This window comes from Haliotis rubra, unplaced genomic scaffold (assembly GCF_003918875.1).
Source record: "Haliotis rubra isolate DU_JTF1 unplaced genomic scaffold, ASM391887v1 Scf380, whole genome shotgun sequence".
Taxonomy (NCBI): Eukaryota; Metazoa; Mollusca; class Gastropoda; order Lepetellida; family Haliotidae; genus Haliotis; species Haliotis rubra.
The window spans coordinates 62,111-84,838 of record NW_025767058.1 but is presented as its reverse complement, the minus strand read 5'-3'; the positions used below and the strand labels follow the sequence as shown (position 1 = coordinate 84,838).

General features: G+C 38.5%; 1 protein-coding gene across 1 annotated transcript in view; it reads left to right on the top strand.

The window, feature by feature from the left end:
* The window catches only part of LOC124286343 (apoptosis-resistant E3 ubiquitin protein ligase 1-like), a 98,706-nt gene extending 76,802 nt beyond the window's left edge, over nt 1-21,904 (top strand). The window contains 16 exon segments of the mRNA XM_046722704.1: nt 7,482-7,719; nt 9,014-9,075; nt 9,078-9,179; nt 10,671-10,839; nt 12,230-12,363; nt 12,833-12,910; nt 13,696-13,837; nt 14,476-14,597; nt 15,673-15,748; nt 15,917-16,029; nt 16,477-16,656; nt 16,956-17,081; nt 18,094-18,282; nt 18,983-19,069; nt 19,332-19,507; nt 20,231-21,904. Of these exon segments, the coding sequence (XP_046578660.1) occupies nt 7,482-7,719; nt 9,014-9,075; nt 9,078-9,179; nt 10,671-10,839; nt 12,230-12,363; nt 12,833-12,910; nt 13,696-13,837; nt 14,476-14,597; nt 15,673-15,748; nt 15,917-16,029; nt 16,477-16,656; nt 16,956-17,081; nt 18,094-18,282; nt 18,983-19,069; nt 19,332-19,507; nt 20,231-20,333 (2,097 nt within the window). The 3' untranslated portion in view covers nt 20,334-21,904.
* Nucleotides 21,905-22,728: the final 824 nt, after the last annotated feature.

The window sequence follows — 22,728 nt, the reverse complement described above, 5'->3', positions numbered from 1 at the left end:
GGATAGGTCCACGAGTACCCAAGTCCTTGGAGCAGCTGATCTAGTTAGTCACATGTGACCTGATGTGACTGATTGTGTGTCACTGGCTACTGATGTGGAGCATGGATCATCAATCACTTGTTTGTCTGACCCACCTGGTTATTCACAAGCCACAGCAGAAAATGTAATATTGCTAAACATCTTCTGCCAAGAGTATGCTTAAGGATCACAGAAGGGTGGCCATTAGGAAAGATCCATAATAAATTTCCACTTGTAAATGTCATCATAGCCACTTGGTGTGGACCATTTTTCAACTTAGCTTCAGTTCCATGGTTTATACAAACAATTGTTTTTGTGAACACTGGTGTCATCACTATACTATTAAGTGATCTATTTGTATAGTTTTCACTCGTATTTTGCCTCTTGGGGCCGATGAAATCAATTTCATCTGATAATCAAGACAGTTTATTCTCTCATGTTGACATTATGTACATACATGTGAAACCTGGGAGACTATTGCTTGGATAATCTGTGCAATAGTTTGCAGGGAACTTTGTGGATGAAAGCTTGCTTTAACCCTCATTTCAGATCATATATATTGGATTTTTATGTTATAAATTCACAGTGTAAGGTGAGTCTTATGACAGCTTTGTACATTTGGAGTCAGCAGTAATTGTCCATTGTTTACTATTATTATTACTACACATATTTGCACAATCTGAAAATCTTGGGCAGTTGGGTGCATCACAAGAGCAGGTCAAGGTCACTGGAAGGTCATTGCATAACAGAGCCAGAAAATGTTCATCTATACTGGCAATGTTGTGAATTATGCATTTTCAGCAGATTTTTTTTTTCATGTAGTGAGAGAGAGAGTAGTGAAAGTGGTTAAAGGACATGATAAAAGGTTACATCTTATGCATGACAAAGTTGTAACCTACTTTTTATGAAACTACTGTAACACTGAATTCATCCAAGTTAACAACAAGTTATAACAACAGTAAATTTACAATTCTTATTCCACATTAACATATTAAGGTTATGTGCTGTTGGTAATTGTCACATGAAATTTAGTAGGTTCTTAACTACGGTGTGATGAGGTCAAAGGTTGTGAATGATCTTCAAGCTCCATTGTCAAGGACTTTGAAGATTTTAAAAGTCTTTTTCTTTTCTCCAGATCTTTTGTAAGTCTTTTGCATGCAGGGTTTGTTTAAATATCATCCTTTTGGTTTCTTATCAGAGTATCTTATCATTAGAATTGCTGTTCACACTCAAGTTTATAACATGATATGTATGTGTAGTGTGTTGTATATGACAATGGTGTCAGTAAACCAGTTAAACATATCACGCTGTGGTTGGAGCCTTACATTTTGAGATGCTGTTCAAGTTACGATTATTTTTTTTCTTCTATATGCATTGCACATTTGATGCACAGTCATCTTTATTAGCTCACCGGGGCTGTGGGTTAGGCTTGTGGTTAATGTGTTTTCTCGTCACACCAAAGCCTCAGGTTCTATTCCCTACATTGGTAGAATGTGTGAAGCCCATTTCTTGTTCAAAAAATGTGATGAAAGTTTTAATGTGTAGTTAGTATTTGGGTTCAACATGTATATATTTCCGTTTCTGAGTTAATTCCAGCTTTGACCATAGTTTGATATTTGTGCTTTGACCATATCAAAAGTTAAAAGCATTACTTTTCAATTCAAAATATGATAAAATTTGGTATGAATGTGGTTAGTAGTGGAGCTCTAAATGTGTTTTGTGTTTCACAATATTTTACATTTTATGTGGTTGTTCCTACATTGATGTCAGATTCTGTACATAAAGAAGATTTTAAAAGCTCCTTGACCTACTAAAACATTAGAATAATAATGCATTTGGCTTAGTTGACATTTTTAACTGTTCACTACCTATGCAGGTGATCTACAGCATCTGTTTCACTATTATTTATAAGATTTATCACATTTCATTATAAGTTAAATTGTGAATTACCCACATCACAGACCAATAGCATTTCAGTGCCATAACCATGACCCAGCTCCCAAATTCTCTTACAAGTGAAGATCCCAGTTAGAATTGGTCTTAAGTAACCCATGCTTGTCGTAAGAGGTGACTAACGGGATCAGGTGGTCAGGCTCGCTGACTTGGTTCACACATGCCATCGTATCCCAGTTGCGTAGATCGATGCTCATGCTGTTGATCACTGGATTGTCTGGTCTAGACTCGATTATTTACAGACTGCCGCCATATATATGGAATATTACTGAGTGTGGCGTAAAACTAAACTCACTCACTCACTTAAATTATGAATGTAATAACCTGGTCCTGATTGCTAGAATGCCACCAAGATAAATGAGCATACTTGGGCTTAAGAATAACAAATGATTCCTTTTGATGACTTAATGAAAGCATTATGTGTATCAAAGCAGACTACTTGTCTGCTTCGAAGGAAAACATCGCATGTATGAGACTCATTGCATGTAATTCTCCATAAATCAAGGTATCAGTTTCAAGCACTAATCTGTTTCAAGTATATATATTGATTTTAAACATTAAAGCTGTATTTACCGTAATGATTTTCCAAATGTGATTTGTGCTCCAGACTTTTTGTCAGTGGTTTTCTAAGATCCAAGTGTAATTTATTCCTAAAATAACAGGGAAGTAGGACAGGTTTGGAAAGAAACTGTTTCATCCGGTTTTACTGGATAAATGTCAGTTTCATTTTGCGTCTGTTTTTCTTTGCAAAAGCAATGTGATAAGCTTCAAACCTACAAAGGTTTTGCCAATTACTTTCTCAACTTGTTTTCTAAAGTTTCAGTCAAACAGGAAATTAACAAATGTTGCACATTGGGTGTGTTTTTCTGCTCCATAAACTGAAGAAAATATTTTTTTATTATTTAAAATAACTATGCATATTTGTATGGAATTCTTGTATTTCAGACTTTGAATGATTTTCTTGGAAAAAGAGTTTTCTTTAATTATATTTTTGCTGAAGTCTCAGCAGAAATAAATTGAGTCAGGTGTATAGGTTTTTCCATAATAGTTTTAGGTCGTTAACGATTTCTGTCTGTCTTTTGTAAGTTATCACACATCAGCAGTTGTAAAAGTTTCAAAAGTTATTTCTGTGTTAGTTGCTGTCTTGAAGGACAGAAGTTTAGTGGAGGTTATCGTAAACACATGGGATCATCACTGTTCATGATATATTTAGAATCATGCAGTAGAATCTGCTTTTAGTAGAAATGTCTGTGTTCGATTATGGAAGAGGCCCTTGTCACTTATATTTCTTATGATTAAACTTGTAATTAGATTGAGGAACTCGTGCTGAAAGTAATGTGATGTGGACCATTAATAAACCATTACTTACAATATCATGAGATTCAATAACTAACTTCAAAGCCTAACTCTTTATGCAGGTTAATTTTCAAAATGCTGTCTGAAAAAGTGGAGGTCAAGTGTGGTGCATTCATTTTAGACACAAGGTCCTGGTTAGAATGAATCTTCAGTAACCCATGCCTGTTGTAAGAGGCGACTAACGGGATTGGGTGGTCAGGCTCGCTGGCTTGGTTGACACATGTCATCGGTTCCCAATTACGCAGATCAATGCTCCTGCTTTGATCACTGGATTGTCTGGTTCAGACTCGATTATTTACAGACCGCCGTCATATAGCTGGAATATTGCTGAGTGCAGTGTAAAACTAAACTCACTCACTCGTTTGAGAGACACTGCACTTTGCTGTTCAGAGTTGTGTCTCTTGTAGTGTTGGGAATTGGTTGAGATCTCACAATTGATAATTGGTTTATTACCAACAAGCAATCATCGAAAAAAATGTATTAGCATCGTTTTTCAGATTTTCCTATACAGTTTGTTTTTGCAGATAAGTATAACTTGGTTCTCTCTTGTTTTTTGTTTTATTTAGAAAGTGCGCAAATTTCATTTGTAAATTTCTCATCCAATATAAAATGTTGCAACTTGCTACTTAAAAGTGATGACTAATATATCATGAACAAAAACTTCCTGGAGTCTTCAAGAAATATTCAGTCATGACTTTTCAGTAAGTAAAGAGATTTTTCTAAGAATTAAACATGTTTTCAGGCCCTGACAACTTCTAAGATATGTTCCATCGTCAAGTGTTTCAAACACCAAAACAATAGTTCCAAAATTGTTTGCATTCGATTATGAGAAAATGTGATCAATTGCTTGGTCGTTTGGTCAGTGTGACCAATCTTCGATTATTTTAATTAATTGGAACACCACTAGTCTCTAGACACATCAGAAACCAGTGAAAATGGGTTAAAAGACAAGTTCTCCACAATTGTGGTTCTAAGTTTTTCAGCACTAGGGGGGCATGTTGGTTTTACATAAGTGGAAAACATCTGAAACTTTGTCTCACTTGCATGAGGCTTCCTCCACATTAGGCTGACAAGCAGTGATTGGAATATTGTCATAAGTAACATTGAACCAAACTCACTCACTCACTCACTCACTCACTCACTCACTCACTCACTCACTCACTCACTCACTCACTCACTCACTCACTCACTCACTCACTCACTCACTCACTCACTCACTCACTCACTCACTCACTCACTCACTCACTCACTCACTCACTCACTACTCCAGATCCTTTTAGTCAGAAATGACTGAATATACAATCCATTACTGATCTCCATGGAAGAATTTGATCAATAAGTTTCAAGAAAACCTTTTCCAGATTCCCAGATGCTAAATAATAATATGCCTAACACACATAAACCGATCCAGTTGTGCTAAACTTTCTGTGTCTGGCTAAGGTAGCAGCAAATCAAAGATGGCCACCATGTAGTGACGACTTCACCATCGTTACAACTATATTGATTGAGCTTACTGCACCAAATGGGCCAGTTATGCCACTGTTGAAAGCTGGGGTCATAAAACAAGACTCTTGAGATAGCAAAACCCTCAACAAAATCTTTTCGCTTGAATTATTCATAGATGGAGTCATTTCCAGGGGAACCCATCAAAGTGCTAGTGGAGAATATCATGCTTAACCTTGGTGCCATTTGGTCCAATAAAACCACCCTTTTTAGATACTGTTTCTTGTTGCAAGCTTTAATTTTCTGATATAATTGGATGGGAAACTAGGCCATGAAGTACATGAGTTCGCTACATGGTAGACTGAATGAACATCATTTTGTGCTCTTCCTATAAGCCTTGAGTGATTGTATTGAATTCCTGTTACCGTCATTGAAGAACCTACAACAGAATAAGATTTGTGTAGATTAGCGTCTCCTTCACTGATGCAGGCTTGTCTCCGTTGGCTTTTGAAGTGCGCTTTGAACTGGCGACAGTTGAAATCACTTGTTTGAAGGGTAGTTTCGGGAAAATATGTGCTTTTATTCATAAAGCCTTTGATAAATATGATGAAGTGCTTGTTGTGTATATGACTTTTGCTGGTTTTGTGTTTTATATACATAGTTACATGTATTTACAAACTGACATGTCTCACAAAGAAATCTCATCGCAGTTTTTCCTGTCATTACATGTATATAAAAAATCTTGATGCTTCTAAACTCTTATGTATAGCTATTATCTTGTACTAGTATTTGTTTTCTTTAGACATTTTATTTAAATTCTTACCTTTCAACTTTAATATTAGAGGCAAGGACAGAGTGTAGTATTTGTAACAGTTGCAACATGGAACATAGCATTAGGCATCAGATTTACCTTCTTGTACAGCTGAAGTTTGGTGATTTGATTTTTGTACTTCCTCCATGGTGTAGTAGATGGTGCATTTTGCCTGGAGTGTATGCACGTCACTGTGTGAATGAAAAAATCAGGTTTTTTTAATATAACTAAGTGAACTACTGGTAGTTCCAGACCTGTAAAATTCAGGGAATGACCTGTGACATTTCCTATTGGACCACCACACTTTTTCCTTCAGATTGAAGGCGGCTTGGCATCAGATGTTTTTTGCATACTTGTGGAAATGAAAACATATTTCTAGTCCTGAATGTGACGTCAATCCCCATTTCACCTCACTTATCATCCCTCAGCTGTAAACTTACAGTCATGAATATGAAGGTTTTAGTTAATCTGTCACCATTTCTATTAAAACTCAAACATCCATCATTATTAAAAATAATTGGATGTTGTAAGTGAAATATCACCCAGTCCTGGAAAACCTTCGGCCATGACTCAGTGTCTGGTAGTGAAAGGTCAGGGATTCAACCTCAGTGGGAGATTGACAGGAGATATAATCAGCTGATTAATTACAGGTGGTTGACTTGCATTTACAAGGTACGACACAAACTAGGCTGATATTGATGTGCAAAACAGGCTTGTGGCAGGGTTGGAGATTGTACACACTGGTATTTAGGACAAATGAGGATGGTACTGTATTTACATCAATGACAGTGATTTTGGTTTCTGAGGATGTACAAGAATTTTGGATGAATTCATGTGTTTGTGTAAGGTCAGCATTTGTGTAATGTCTGAATAACATATGATACTGATGTCAAGCAGAGATATGGGCGGTGAGATAATCTAGTGGTTAAAGCATGCGCTCACCACGCCAAAGACCCAGGTTCGAATCCCCACATGGGTACAATGTGTTAAGCCCATTTCTGGTATCCCCCACCGTGATATTGCTGGAATATTGCTAAAAGCGGCATAAATATGAACTCACTCACTTTCTTATGTCGTCATAGTTATAACCAGACTCCCCTTTGTTGCTTTGTAAAATCAGAGAAACATCATCCCCAACTGAAATTTCACTTATGACAGTCTCCTGATACATGGTAATGCTTTCCTTGTCGAGGCTATGATTTAAGGTTTGAGGTTTTGCAATTTGCTGTCCAGAGTTGCATCCCTTAGTTGTGCCAGGAGCCACAGTCATGGTTTTGACCCAAGATTCACTCTGATAATGTTTAGTTTGCCTGCATCTTACCTGTAAGCATTGGTTTCTACAACCCTTTTATGTCAGGCTTTATTCCCAAATAAAAAAATATATATGGAGTATTTTTATTTATTTTTATTTATATTTATAAAAAATATTTTTGGGGGTGGGTGGTTTTTTTGCCAAGTAAACTGGGCATATATTTTAGGAACAAAATGAAGCTGGGCATATGATTTTAGGGACCAATGAAGCTATGTACATGTTTTTTCACATGCATGTTTTCTTTTATTGACAAGTATAACAAATAAACAAACATATCTTTCTAATTTGCATATCAGTAAATTAAGTTTAAGTGCTTAGGATTTTCTGAGGGATATATTCAGGGTTATTTCCTCCATTTGGGGAAAAGGGCAATTATAGTTGCATTTGATCGTTTCTGTTTGATCCATTGATTGATGTTTATAGTTGTAAAGTCTTTGATCATTTCAGGCATTTCCCACAGCACAAATATGTATGTGCATCAAATGAAGAGAATTCATCACTTAATGTATGCTTGTATGTATTCAAGAATATTGGGACTTATGTCTTTGCCTTTATCGTAGTAGATCATTAAACTGTTTCTCATTACAGTTTTTCCAGAAGAATGGCAAGCCCTATCCTGTGTCAAATGCAGATGGCATCTTGGTGGAAATCATGCATGCAGGGGTCAAGGTCGCCACCTCGATGGATTATGGCAGCGTGGAACCCACCAATGCAAACCTTGCAAAAGTTTCATTCACCGTCCACAAATCGGGAGAGTACAAGATATCTGTTATGATTGGTGCTAAACATATCAAAGGCAGTCCATTCACGAAAATATTTGAAGCAGGTGAGACATTTCAGATATTTTTGAATGAACAAACAGTGAATAAATACCCAAATTACAGAAACAATGATGCAGTTTCACACTAACACGTATTTTGTCCTGACCTTGTTTAGAAATTTGCACCAGACCATGGAACACAGCACTCCTTAAGCATCCACAGTATGATTAGCTATCAGATGTTCGTCCACCACAAATTAGTAGTATTATACAGTACAACCAGAAATTATTGAGAATTTAAGATTGTACATTTTAAAAAAAATCACTCATTACTCACGTATTAAATATGAATATTAGCAGAACATAACTCCAGATTCAAAGACAGGTGAACAGTTAGTATTTTTTTTTTGTCAAGTCACCATGGGCAGCAATGCATGCTTCAATGCGGCGGGGAATACTACTGATCAAAGAAGTTAGAAAGTCGTGGTCCATGCTGTCCCAATATCGGACCACCTTTTCTTTCATTTCAGCAATATTTGTCAGATGTTTCTTATTGACACTTTCCTTCATAAGTCCCCAACATTTTCTATTGGATTTAGGTCAGGGCTATAGCTTGGCCAATCTAATAATGTCATATTTTGGGTCCGAAATCAGGCCTGTGAATGCTTTGAACGATGTTTTGGGTCGTTGTCCTGCTGGAAAATCCAAAAATGTCCATAGAACATGTGAGCAGATGGAAGTAAATGTCCCCCGAGAATATCTGTGTACCACTCACTGTTCATATTCCATTCAATACACAGAGGGCTGCTTGCCCCTAACACAGATATGCCATCCCACACGCAATTTCGGACTGTACTTTGGGCTTGATACAAAGGTTTTTCAGTTTGTTTGGTCCAGAATTTCAGTGTATTAGGAAACAGCCACACAGAACTTTCATCTGAGAAAATCACATTGTCCCAGTTAAAATTTCTATGCTGTAAGCACCAGTTCAACCTTCGCTCCTTTTGTTCAGATTTCATGATCGGTGATGGAACTCCTCGACTTTTCTACCAACCCATTGCATGCAGCTCAGTTCTAATTGTCTCCTTACATACAGCCACAGTTCCTCTATCAATCATATCCAGCCTTAAGTTTTCTAAATTCCTTCGTTTGTTTTTAGAAACAAGAATACCAAGCCGCCTCCTGTCACCGACAGTCAAATTTCTGGGCCTACCTGTGCCTCCCTGGTGCTCAGTGCCATATCCATTTGCAATAGTTTTCAAAACACGATAAAGAAGATAAACACGGTGAAGATGGCCACTCCTATACTGTTACTTGTAGCATGTATTCTGTGTATGCTGACCCAAGTTTCCACCTGCAGGTCCTATAGATGCAAGTCAGACCGGCTTCATGAACTACAGCTCCACCGTTGTCTGCACCGCCCCGGCTCCTCACATCCACTCACCATAGAAACCAAAGACTCTTTTGGGAACCTAGCAGCATACAAGACTGACCAGAACAACTACTTCAAGATTCGTGTCAGAGAGGTCAGTCTTGGTGGAACTACTTGGTCAATATATGCCCATACTGTTTGACTGACTGACTGACTGACTGAGTTTGGTTTTATGCCGCTTTTAGCAATATTCCAGCAACATCACGGCGGGGGACACCAGAAATGGGCTTCACACATTGTACCCATGTCGGGATTCGAACCCGGGTCTTCGGCGTGACGAGCCAACGCTTTAACCATTAGGCTACCCCACCGCCCCCATACTGTTTGAAATACAAGATGGTGGCTTAACCTAGTTGTAAAGTGGTCGCTCATCACACTAAAGGCCCCGGTTTAATTCACCGTATGGAACAACGTGTGAAGATCATTTCTAGTCTCCCTCTCCATGATATTGCTGGAATATTGCTGAAAGCAGCAGAAGGCCAGACTCTTCCACTCCCTATACAGATGCGGCATTAATGGGTACAACAAGGACTGGTCGGCTCGGAGTCAGTATAATGTGTCTGAGTGGGGTATTCATGCTTCACTGCGGCATGGTATCTCAGTGGGCTAGCACTATAAAACCAGCTTCAGTCAGGGCTAGTACAAGCAGCCGCACATACACATACACACGCATGCACGTCGTCATATGAGCGAAATATTCTCAAGCACGACGTAAAACCCAATTTCACCTCACCTCACCCTATACAGATGCTGAACAGCAATGTGAAAAGGTTTATAGGGATTTTACTCAAGCTTCATAAAAATTGTTAAGTCCATTAAGTGGACATAGACATAGATGCTGCATTAAAGGTTATGCATTTTCGTCAGTGTAAGAAATATATATATGAGTCTGAGGTTTGGGGTCATGTTAGGATTCTGGATTTACGATATCAATTCCAGTTTGATGTCTCTGGGTACAGCATAAATCAATGATCTCCCCGAGTGTCTTTTCATGTCAGATACATCAGTGATAGTAAGTAATAAAATCAGAGAAATGGCATCAAATATTGGCAAAATCTGATATATTTGTTATCAAATATTACCTAGGTTCTTACATTAGGAATGACTAAATACAGCATTTCTTCAACTGAGTAATGCTAGAATTTCTTTTGAAAATTTCTTTGTTGAAACTTATTACCAGTACTTCATGATAACTTCCAAACTTTTTAATGTGTGATGTGAATGTGTTGTTTTTTAAACAGGATAGAACTAAGGTTACTTTGATAAAAAATTACAGTCAGGAATGTGGCTTTTCACATAAACTGGTTTCATGATCATCTACGTAATATCATCTACCAACCTGGCCCATGCTTGTCACTCACTCACTCACTCATCTAGTCACCCCTTACTTATATATACACAGTCATCCATTCAGTCACAACCATCCTCGTCACTTATCCATTCTGTCACATGTTCTCAACTCACCAAGCAGCCAACTATGGCCCCTGCACTGATTGAGGTAATGTTTAGATGCCAGATATTTTCTCTGTTTAAAGTGTATCTTAGACAATATTGATTTCACCATTACTCTCTTTTTATGTTTTAGGCTGGGAGCCATGTCAAATATGTTCCAGCAACCCAAATAATATACGACCCCAACGAGAAGCGACTTACTATGCATATTACAATGGAGAAAGCTGGTTGTTACCAAGCAACTGTATCATATGGAGATGTCAAGTTAAAAAATGGAGAATTCAATATTTTAGTTTTAAATTGTAAGTATCTCATACTCCCTTTCATCACAAGATTATCTCCTAACGTTGACAGATTTCCGTAACTGTTTATGCCTGTTGTGTATAAACATGAGCAGGGCTCGATTTAAAGAAATGAAACCTAATTGCACCCAGTGCAACCTTAAGTAGAAACCTTGTTGCATCAGATAAAAACAGGTTGCACCTGCTGCTCAATATAAAATCTTGTATAAAATATGATGCTTGAGTTTTGGTAATGATAGTTTAGAACATTATAACAAAAGAAATCTGTGACTGATAAGATTAGTTATCTTACTTCCTAAAATTTCATGAACAGTAAGTCCTTCAGTCACTGCTCATACAGTCATCAGAGTCACTCCTACAAGTCAGTTCCTCATCATCCTGTTTTCCAGCTGAAGTCTCAAAAATTTATTTGCATCTGGGTCAAATTAGACTAATAACTAGGTTGCATTTTGTAATATTGGGTTGCACCATTGCAAGTAACAAAGCACTAAATCGAGCCCTGATGAGATTGATACTGCTGTAAGAATCCTTACCGAAATATCACTCTGTGCAATAAACAAGAGGTTGTTATCCCTGAAGTTGTAACCTTTGTTATTGACCCACCAACTTCTAGAATGCCAATCAAACAATTTTCCTGTTGTGATTGACCATGCAGTGGTGTTTCATTGCTTCATTCCAGAACACCACCTCCGTGGTATAGTGGTTAGAGCATCCGCCCGGAGAGCGGAAGGTCGCGGGTTCGATCCCTGACCGCCTCAAACCAAAAGACGTTAAAATATGGTACTTGTTGGTCCCTGCCTGGCGCTCGGCATTAATGGGTACAACAAGGACTGGTCGGCTCGGAGTCAGTATAATGTGTCCGAGTGGGGTATTCATGCTTCACTGCGGCATGGTATCTCAGTGGGCTAGCACTATAAAACCAGCTTCAGTCTGGGCTAGTACAAGCAGCCGCACATACACATACACACGCATGCACGTCGTCATATGAGCGAAATATTCTCAAGCACGACGTAAAACCCAATTTCACCTCATCGCACCTCATTCCAGAACATAGGTTTGAATCCCAGAGTTGACTCAATGTTCTTGCTTTGTCAACACTATACCAGAGCTTGTGTGTTATATATCATACCAGTGTCTATGGACGTACCTGCCATGTCATGCTACAACTGAAATACTGTACAAAGTAGGGGTGAACATACTTCATAATCATTTTGAAGGATACAATTATCGGTTTGATTTTTTGTCATGTTTATTTTGCCTCAATAGAACAAGAAATACTTGGTTTGTAAATGCACAGTGTAAGAATAAGAACAGCTTTTTATGAGAACCAATGAACTGTAGGTTAATCTGTCAGGTGCAATTGTCAGTTGGACATATTTTCTGTGCCCAGATGAGGAGACAACACATGTTCACAAAAACCTGGCAAAGAAGAGTCACAACATGTGGTATGAAGCTCGTCTCATATCCTGCAACCACGAAAAGCTAGACAAGCCTAAAAAGGTCTATGTCTGTATATCACCAAAGGTATGACAACCATGTTCCACTACAAATTAATTGAGAGTTGAAATTTTACTGTCAAACATTCATTTTAGCTGATCTAATCCTTCTTACAAACCCCAGAGCATATATTTGGCTTGATTTTAAAGAGGTTAATATAAGCTTGTGCTAACCTTGATTGAAATTTGTTTGGTTGTGTGAGGTAGACATTTGCCAAGAGAAAAGATTTAGCTTAAATGCTATATTAACTGAACTAAATAGAACAAGAATAACACTGGTGAGAAATTCATTTGTTATTGGAGCTCTCATTAATGCTCAAATGTCTCATGAATACATAAATTTAATCACCTTCTTTCTCTCTAATTCTTCAGAATTATGTGTGGAATGAACTGGTGCCATAATGTTAAAAGCAATATTGAGCAGTCACAGGTAGTTGTCTGTTTTGACAACTCTTGTCCTGCTGCTGCTTATTTATTGTTTATTTTCTGTATTTCAGCAATTAACACTTAAGGAGTTTTATTTGAAAATCATTGGCAAAAAGCTATACGCCTTCAGGGTCTGCCCATCAACTAAGGTAAGAATGTTATTAGGTGTGTTCCTCTTGTAAGTTAAAATGGATCAGGCAAAGGCCATTAGGTCACAAGAACAACTTTGCCTTCAATAATGCCAAGATTATGCTCACTCAACATTTCACAAATTTATCAACATTTTCAGCTGACCTGATTGCAAGTGAAGTTATGTCATAGCACACTTGTCATGGCAAGTCAAGTTATGTCATATCTCTGTTACTTTTTTAACAGCTCTTTGACATCTCAAAGTTAATGAAACTGATCATCACAGCTTTCCTTATCATGCTCAAAGAAAGTTAAACATTACTCAGCCATTTCTTTATGTAACATGAAATGAGTATTTTGGTCTTAAGTCTTCAGTCTTTTGACCTTCACATGTGTCTTTGTCTGGTTCTACATCTCTGAAGTATCTGTAGCAAAACTGTTGTGGTTATCCAAGCAATGGCATTTCTGAAATTTGATAGAACATTTTCAGTCATTCTCAAACATGGCTACATATCCAGTTAAGCATCCATCAGTGTTATATGTGAACAGGGTGATATGACGTCCATTATTTCTTTTGTATATGCTTTTGTACAGAATATGAAATTCTAGAATCTATCAGGTGAGCTACAGAATTTTGTGTTTAATTAGTTGGTTTGTTCTGTTTAAAATCTGATTTCTGAGGTTAAGTTATGGCAGCCTTTTGATCCTGAAACTTTTGTCAAATTAAGCAGTATTTGCTCACAGATTTCTGATTTCTGATATCACATTTATTTCACATTTTGATGAATGTTCCCTATATTTCCAGTTCTACTTCAACGGTTTCAATAACCAGTATGAGGCGCCGGTGTTTACTATAGATGATGGCGCTCAGCCTCCCATTGTCCTGGTTGCCAAGGACAGGAACATCATTGCAGCAACGTTCACTAATTATCTGCTGAAAAATATAGGTACGTCATCACCTTGCATCTCATGTACCTAAAGCCAGATTATAGTAATTTTCTGATTTTCATTCAAATGCTTAGAAAATGTCAGGCGGACACATGAAGCAGGAAAGCTTGAAGTACATGCTTACGGTGTATTTGTAAAGAAAGGAACACACTGTCTTCATCTGTAGGAATTTGGGGACATGAACATCATGGATGTAAGGCAGGATATTTTGTAGTGATGTATTCAGTAAGGATGATGAAGTAAGTCATGTATTTAGGTTTAAAGCAAAAGCATTTCATGGTCATTCCTACAAAGACATTCAATCTTAGAGATGTTTTTAATAGCAGTTGGATGGACAAGGGGAACTGTATTTCATGAATCCCCTGCTTGACTGAGACAAGAAATGGGGGGGGTCTCTATTTACATTTTATGTTCGCTTCATTCAATTCCAATTTGTTGGGGATTTTAACCTTTAGGAGCTAGTGCAAGATTATGGTACTGAAATGCTGTTGGTCTATGAAGACTTCCATCATATGATCTTCACTTCTCCTTTTTCATTTTAGTAATTCATGGCCAGGTTAACTACAGGCTGGTAAAACTGGACTATTTCTGAATGGTGTTCTACACCTGTCTGAATATTGTACAATGTCTTTGCTAGGTGGATCAGAGACGTTTCTGGACAAGCAGACATTCTTTAATCATGAAGTTCGACAGCTGCACAATAAGCGTCTTCATGCTTGTCTCCCTATAAAGATAGACAGGTCAAGACTCTTACATAGTGTGAGTATATTTGCATATTGCCCAATGTGGATTCCTGGTAACATGGATAACCGTTACAACTTATCTGTTACAAGGACTAATTAGAAAGAGGACCAGGATAAGAATGGGCCCCAGACTTCTGTTTGTCGTCAGAAGGTGCTAACCTGTATTAGTTGGTGGGGTTTAGTGGCTTGAATGATTGCATATCTACAGACCAGGACAGCATGGGCTTGTGCTCATAATGTCAACCACTGGTTTTGGGTATTAGGTATGATACATCAGGAATGTTGTTAACTGCAGTTTAAAACACCAAACAATAGGCAGCGTTTAAAATTCCGCCTACCCGACCGTCCGGGAACGGTCTATTTTCATCTCGGACCCGGTGGTCTGTTAGATATTTCTCTGATCTTGATTGTGAGGCAGAAAATGCAAAAGATTTCTAGTTTCTAAACCAGGCCATGTAGCTTAGCTGTAACGTTACAATACATGCCGTAAAGTATTCAGAAACTTGATTTTATTTTGTTTTTTTATTGTTGAAAACCGGACAGGCAAGTTTGTATCCAGACTGGTAATTTTTTAAAGTTACCAGTCCGGCTGTCTGGCTTGGAATTTTGGGAGTTATAAACACTGCAATAGGATCAAGATGCCCTGAGGCCACAAACCTTGGAAGGTTTCACAGATGCTTATCCTGGGAGAAACAGGGTCATCAAATAGTCAACCATCTGTATGTACATGTCCAACATGGGTAGATACATCAAACGAGGTTCAAATCAATTTTTGGGTATTGTACATCATCAGGCAGACAGTAAGGACAACAGTTCTAGGATGAAAAATAGTGGTCAAATATCTTGTCTCCCTTTGGTTAATATCTGCTGCTTCCTGGCTCCACACCTGAAACCAGTGACATTGTTAATCCTGGTCAACCCTAGCATGTATCATCAGCAGAGTACCAGCTGAATGTTTGTGACTGCTCAAATTTTGCTGACGTAGATCTGAGGATATTCTCAAAGTAATAGGCCTACAGCCTCAGTGGTCAACATGTAAATGGGCTCTACAACACTATGACGTCTTGTGATCTTGTTTGTTTCTCTTCCAGTCATACAAGGCAACAAAACATTTTGATCTCAGTGACTGGTGTAAGCGGTTTGAAATAAACTTCATTGGAGAAGAAGGTAAGCAGGGTGAATGTTTTGGGTGGAGAACAGCAATCTCATTCTGATGCAAACATAATGCCGGAAAGAACCCATAAAAAGTACAGCTTAAAATATTCTTATGCCTCCTGGTGACACAGTGTTCTTTAAACCAGTGTCACTTACAATCTATGATTATGTGTTTTACAGGCCTGGACTGGGGTGGGTTGCGGAGGGAATGGTTTGAGCTTCTTTGTACAGAACTGTTTGACCCCAGTGGTGCTGGTCTCTTCACAAGGTTCACAGATGACACTCAGGGACTTGTGAGTTTACATCTGTTGTTTCTGGTTAGGGAAGTAGTACCTTTGCTGCAGTTTGATCTATCCAGTTATAGGTCATCATCAAGTCATGCCAACATTCTGGATGATCCCAAGTATTACATGACCTGAATATGTCAAAATGGAATTTTCTTTCTGCAAAGAATACTAAATGTTATAGTTGAGCTACTGATAAAGATTGCGGTTGTTTGGGTTTTGTTGATAATTACTGTTATTGTCAGTGTTCATGAATAGCGTCTGACCCTCTGACAAATCCGGCAGATTCACCAACGGTCTGATGTAAGTCAACAAGCCGCCGGTCCCAGTGTCTGACTGTATATTTCACAATGACTGTTATATGTGACATGTGACCCTTGTTTGCTGTTTATAAATCTTATGTAACATTGTAACACCATTCGTGAACACTGTATTGTGATTCTGCAACTGATTCAGGTTCATCCTAACCCTAAGAGGCAAACAGATCGGAAACTCAAATACTATGAGTTTGCTGGGAAGGTGGTGGGCAAGTGCCTTTATGAGTCATCGCTAGGTCGACCTTACAGACAGCTGGTCAAGGCCAGGTTCTCACGCTCATTTCTGGCTCAGCTCATCGGCCTCAGGGTCAACTACAAGGTCAGTTCAGGATCCACAATTCAAGAATTTTTGGATAATGTGCTGTGGTGAGTGTGACTTGGACTGAGGCTGGAGGGACTGGGATTTTTGTTGGAGATAATTTTGGATAATTTTCCATTCTCTGCGGCAGAACACAAACATTAGAACCTTAGCAAACTTTGTGTGTTTTACTTTCTGTGAGAGCAAATTATTATTATTTTTTGCAGCACTATTCCCCGTACATTTGGATAATCATTGTTATGATATTATTTGGTAGTTAAACACTGGACTACTCTTACCATTACTTCTTACCTTTCCAGTACTTTGAAACAGACGACCCTGAGTTGTTCAAGACGAAGATCCAGTACATAGAGGAGCACGACATCAACGACATGGACCTGACCTTCTGTGAGGAGGAGTACTCAGCACAAGGCCAGCTGGTCAGGGTGAGGAGGCTGGGGGGAGTCTGAAGGATGCTTTAACATATAGCTCTGTCCTGTACAGACCCATGAAGATCTGGGTTAGAACAGACCTTCAGTAACCCATACTTGTCGTAAGAGGCGACTAACGGGATCGAGTGGTCAGGCTCGCTGACTTGGTTGACACATGTCATCATATCCCAATTGCGTAGATTGATGCTCATGCTATTGACCACTGGATTGTCAGGTCCAGACTTTATTTACAGACCGCCGCCATATAGCTGGAATATTGCTGAGTGTGGCATAAAACTAAACTCACTCATTGTCCTATACACTACAACAGCTAGACATCTGAATGTTTCTCAGTCTGAGTAAACTTGTATCAAATGTTTGATGCATTACAATTTTAAGCTAAGAATGCCAGCGTATCCAATTGTGGTTGCACCTCTCACAGTCTATACAACAGTAAAGTAGTATTATTAGCGATCTGATGTTGCAGGCAGTGTACCCGGTACCTTGTGGTAGCCATGTTAAAGTGAACATGTACAGTGTTTTATTACCGCTTCTCTAATAACCTGGTATTAAAAATGGCATCATTCAATTGATCTGATAGTGTAGACAGTGGACTCGGTACCTTGAGGGGGCTGTGTTAAAAGTGACCTTGGAAAATTGTTGAATTTATCATGCTTTCTCCGTCATGCCATCATGTGACAGTACAGTGACGGAAAGACTTCCAAAAGGTCTTGTACTGGGCATGTGGAGGACATTTCCAAAATTATTCAAATCCAAATACACTTCTCAATATGATCCATGTTTTTTTTCTGGTGAACAAAACTTGACTTGACTTTCTTTTGCATGTGTTTGTGATACAATCACATTTTCTTCAACACCTGGTATGATCACTATGTGATAGATGTTCTGAGACAAACGCTCATGATGAAGCTTAAATTGTACAATTGACTCGGCTTTCATCAGAGATTTCTTATGAATATCTTTAGTGTTGTGTCAACTTTATCATTGTTTTGATCTGTTGTTGCAGACAGTTGACCTGGTGCCAAGTGGCAGCCGTGTTAAGGTGACCAACAAGAACAAGCTTCGGTATCTTGACCTGCTGGCCCAGTTCCGGCTGACCGGTGCGGTCAAGGAAGCGGTGGATGCATTCCTGAAAGGGCTCAATGAGCTCATCCCAGACAACTTGCTCAGCATCTTTGATGAAAATGAACTTGAGGTGACATTGAATTTTGGTCTTAAGTGTTATCAGTTGTTAGTAACTTGAATGTGGAAGTAAACAGGTGATTTACATGAACACGTTTCTTTTATCAGTTTTTGAGATAGAACACGAAAAGCATTTACAATTTCATCTGGAAACAGACTAATTGGCACACTTGGAATGGTAGATTCATGAAGTTGTGTTCCTAGTTATGAAGCAAAGCATTTTGCTAAAAGGTTTAAAAGCAAATTCTTAATGGATGCAAATTACAACTTCTTACAGGTGCAGAAAGATTTAGTAGTTTATATCAACTAAAATAGAAATAGAATGCATGACAAATATAATTGGCATTCCTATTCAATTAGGACATTCACTCAAAGTTCAGTGTTGGTTTTCTTCGGTCTGACATTGAACTCCCCATCTAGAGTATCCTTAAACTTAAAGCTTCTGAATGTATGCAGTGAAATATTACTTGGTGTCCAAGAACTGAACTGATGTAATAACATGTAATAACATCAGTGCAGTTCTTGGAAACCAAGTGAAGAGTTCTACAAGCTGTAAGCCTAGGACCCCATGTTCATGACTTGGGCAGCAGAATTAGAACTGAGAATCCTTTGAGCCTGGGAGTAGACAGACCCAGGTAAATTCCTGCATGCAATTGCTACAAATTCACAGTCCCCTGGAATACCCCGGATGACAATACATTGATGTGTTTCAGTTGCTGATGTGTGGTACAGGTAACTACAGTATTGCCGACTTCAAGCTACGACATACTGTGGTGGGAGTAAGTCCAGCATTCACCAAGGTACATTTGTTTTTTGGAGCCTCAGAACAACTGTTCAGATGGTGCTTTGTAGTAGCACCTGCTGAGGGCTTCATGTTCTAGTTCTGAGATGTTCACTTGACATTTATCAGGAGAAAAGTCAAGGTCACTGTACAACACATTTCCCATCAAGGGTTTACTGTTATTTCTTCTCATAAGAAACATTGCTTTCATCTTCCAGCTTATATTTTAACTCCCCTGGAGATACTGGCACCTCTGATGTCACTCTGGTCATTCTATTCAGGTGCTGGAGTGGTTCTGGACAATCGTCGCAAGTTTCACAGAGGAGCAGATGGCAAGGCTATTGCAGTTCACAACAGGCTGTTCCCAGCTACCCCCTGGAGGTTTTGGAGAACTCAACCCCAATATCCAGCTGAGCTCCTCCCCCACCTACAACACACTTCCAACAGCACACACATGGTGGGTGACAGCTCTACTAGCTGAACTTACCTCTTTCTTGATATCTGTTACATTGCACATTGAAATTCCAGGGCAGGGCCTAAGTAGCTTTCCCATAAGAACTGACCTGTGAAGATTGGAGATAACAATTGGAGAATTCACTCATTGTCATATTGCCTTAATGGTTTAAGATACAAGGATGTTTTAGATAAATATAGAAGTACCTAAATATTATCCAGGTGTCTTGGCAGCCATTTGTAATACCATAGTCCTTCAAATGCATGATGTCTGGTCCAGACTGGATTATTTACAGACCGCCGCCATATAGCTGGAATATTGCTGAGTGCAGCGTAAAACTAAACTCACTCACTCACTTCAAATGCATGACCAGTGATTATTTCTGTGAATAGAAGATGTTAGATGTAACAGACTAGTTCTAGATACACTAGTGTTGATGTCTAAATGGGTTTTTGTTTCTAATGTACATTCCATCGTGTGATTGTATCCAATGATTGGTTGTTTGATCATCTCTTATCTTGCCATCAGTGCAATAAACTGTTTACAATGGGAAATGTCAGGTGTATCAGACTTATTTTATAGATACATACACTTTTGTGTTCATGTCTAAATAGATTGTTGTTTCAAGTGTACATACCACCTGTGTGAATGGTCCTTTTTGAATTTCTATTCATTGAAGTTGCAGTTTGAATTAATTGAAACTTGTTTTCTGTTTTCTGTTGTCAGTTTCAACCAGCTATGTTTGCCTGACTACGACAGTATTGAAAACTTCCACCGATCACTGCTCCTTGCCATCAATGAAGGCAATCAAGGCTTTGGGATGGTTTAGTTCAAGTTTGGGTATGTGCAAGTCTGAGTGTGAACATGATCCAGTAGATGTTACAGGGTACCAGGGAGGCTGTCTTACCTAATCAGAGACTGTTTCCTTCCATTTCTCCTGATAAACGCTGGATAGACGATGGACAAATGTATTTCAGAAAAAGACGGATGAATGTTTTCCGACGACTACACTGTTTCCACTGCACAGCCTTTGTTAAAAGGACGTAGATGTAAAGGATATTACAGTTATCATCATGACCATCATCATTGTTGTCATCGCCATCTTCATCAATATCATCATCATTAGACTTTAGAACAACTCCAGGTCTGCCCTAAGTGATGAACAAGGAGGCAGATGATACGAAATATACTTCCAAGGGATGTTTAAGTGAATATAGTAGACACTGACATTCGAGATCTAACATTAATGATCTCTCTTTCTGAGCAAGAACATGACTTCTGAATATGAAAGGAACCCCTGAAATGGTAGTGTCTTCAAACCCAGAATATACTTTCTGAATGGGGTAGGGTACTCTCTGGCAACTATAGAGATACCTAACCAGCAGCAGGACTTCCAAATGGATACTCTTGTTACCTTCTGTGATCATTATGAAACTAACGTCATCAAGAAAGAAGATGTCATTCAAATCAGTGCTTTTCTAGTGTCCAAGGAAAGATGTGGAATATGAACAGCAAAATTTTCAGATATTCATATGATTGTATTAGGTATATATTGCCTTCTTCTTGTGTGTCCTGGGGAAGTGTGGATGCTGTGAGAAGGTGCTGTTGTTGATACAGATGCTCAGATAAATATGACATGTATCTACTGCATTCTGGCTCTGGTCACAGAGGACATGAAGAGGAACCTCTATAGCTTGCAGGAGGCAGATAAGGTGTTCCATCAGTTACATTTCAGAAAGGAACGGATGACCTCTGAATTTTGAAAACGTCACTGTATTTATGAGGATCAGGTGTACTCGATGGATGTGACAACATGTAACAGATCTACTCATTGCCTGTACAGCAGAAATGGGAACAGCATCTCTTACCTTCCAGTAGGATGGATTTCATTATGAGTCAGTATCATAAGGAATTATGTTTCTATCACCTTGACTTGATGACAAAACACAACAGATATGCTCTTTGCTCTGTACAAAGACATACAGGCATACCAAGATCTCATTTGCCAGGGTATAAGGGATACACATTTTGAACCAGACTTGTATAACTGTTACTTTTACTGAAAGAATGGGGAACACGCATCAGGCCCCTCATCCTCCTGTCACAGCAAAGACCTACTTCATAGAAGAAATGGGAAACCAAGTCCTTTATGGTCTGTTTGCAGTGAAAACGCAACGATGAATTTTACTTTAAACAAAAAAGTAAATCAAATAAAGTGAAATTCAGATTGGGAATCCTCATAACTTTACCTTGCCAATTGAAAATTAAAATCTCAGATTTTTATTCCACATAGGATAAAAGTTGGTTAACAAATGACCATAGTTTCAAATCGCTATTATTGGTTTGTATTACAAGGGGGTATGCACATTAAATGAAACCCCCAGGACAAGAAGGGTTGGTTTCTACGATAGTCTAAGTTAACACTCATCACGCACCGCACGTGCATTTGTTTCACTGTTCCAACTGCTGCGCTTACCCCCTTGTAATAGAAACCAATAATAGCATTTTGAAACTATGATCGTTTGTTAAACAACTTTCAACCTAAGTTAAGCAAATTTCTGAGACTTAAATGTTCAGTTGGCATGGTAAAATTATGAGGATTCGCAATCTTAATTTCACTTTATGTGATTTACTTTTTGCTTAAAGTTAAATTCATCGGTACGTTTTCACTGCAAACAGACTATAGTATATTGAAAACAAACCCAACTGTTGTGAAAGGCACACAAAAACAGGCTGTTTATCATAACGTACTGTAACTGCTTCTCTTAGAAACAGTTGAAACAAAGTTTCAGGAAAACTACCACCATCACCATCAGTTGTCAGGCTGATACCACAATGGCACAGTGTCCCAGTTGGCACCATAATAGAACTGAAATACCAATTATTGTGCTTTTGGTTTGGTCCATTCCTTTATAGACAATCATCAACAGTAACTATGTCATCTGTTTAATGCTGGCCAAACATGACGTTGCCACTCAGATAAGACAACATTTGTTGAAGCTTTCGCTAGATCTTTTCAGTGTATTTTAGTCCAATCCTTCCAATGAAAGTCAAATCATGTCTTTCAAATGAACATCTACTTTGATAAAAGCAGCATTAGGTCTATCGATTTAGAAATATCACTTTCCGTTCAAAGAAGAGCAGCATTTGAAACTGGTGTTTTTGAAAAACACATATAATATATGTTATATGTTTATTATTTTGTTAGATATTAATGATTTCTT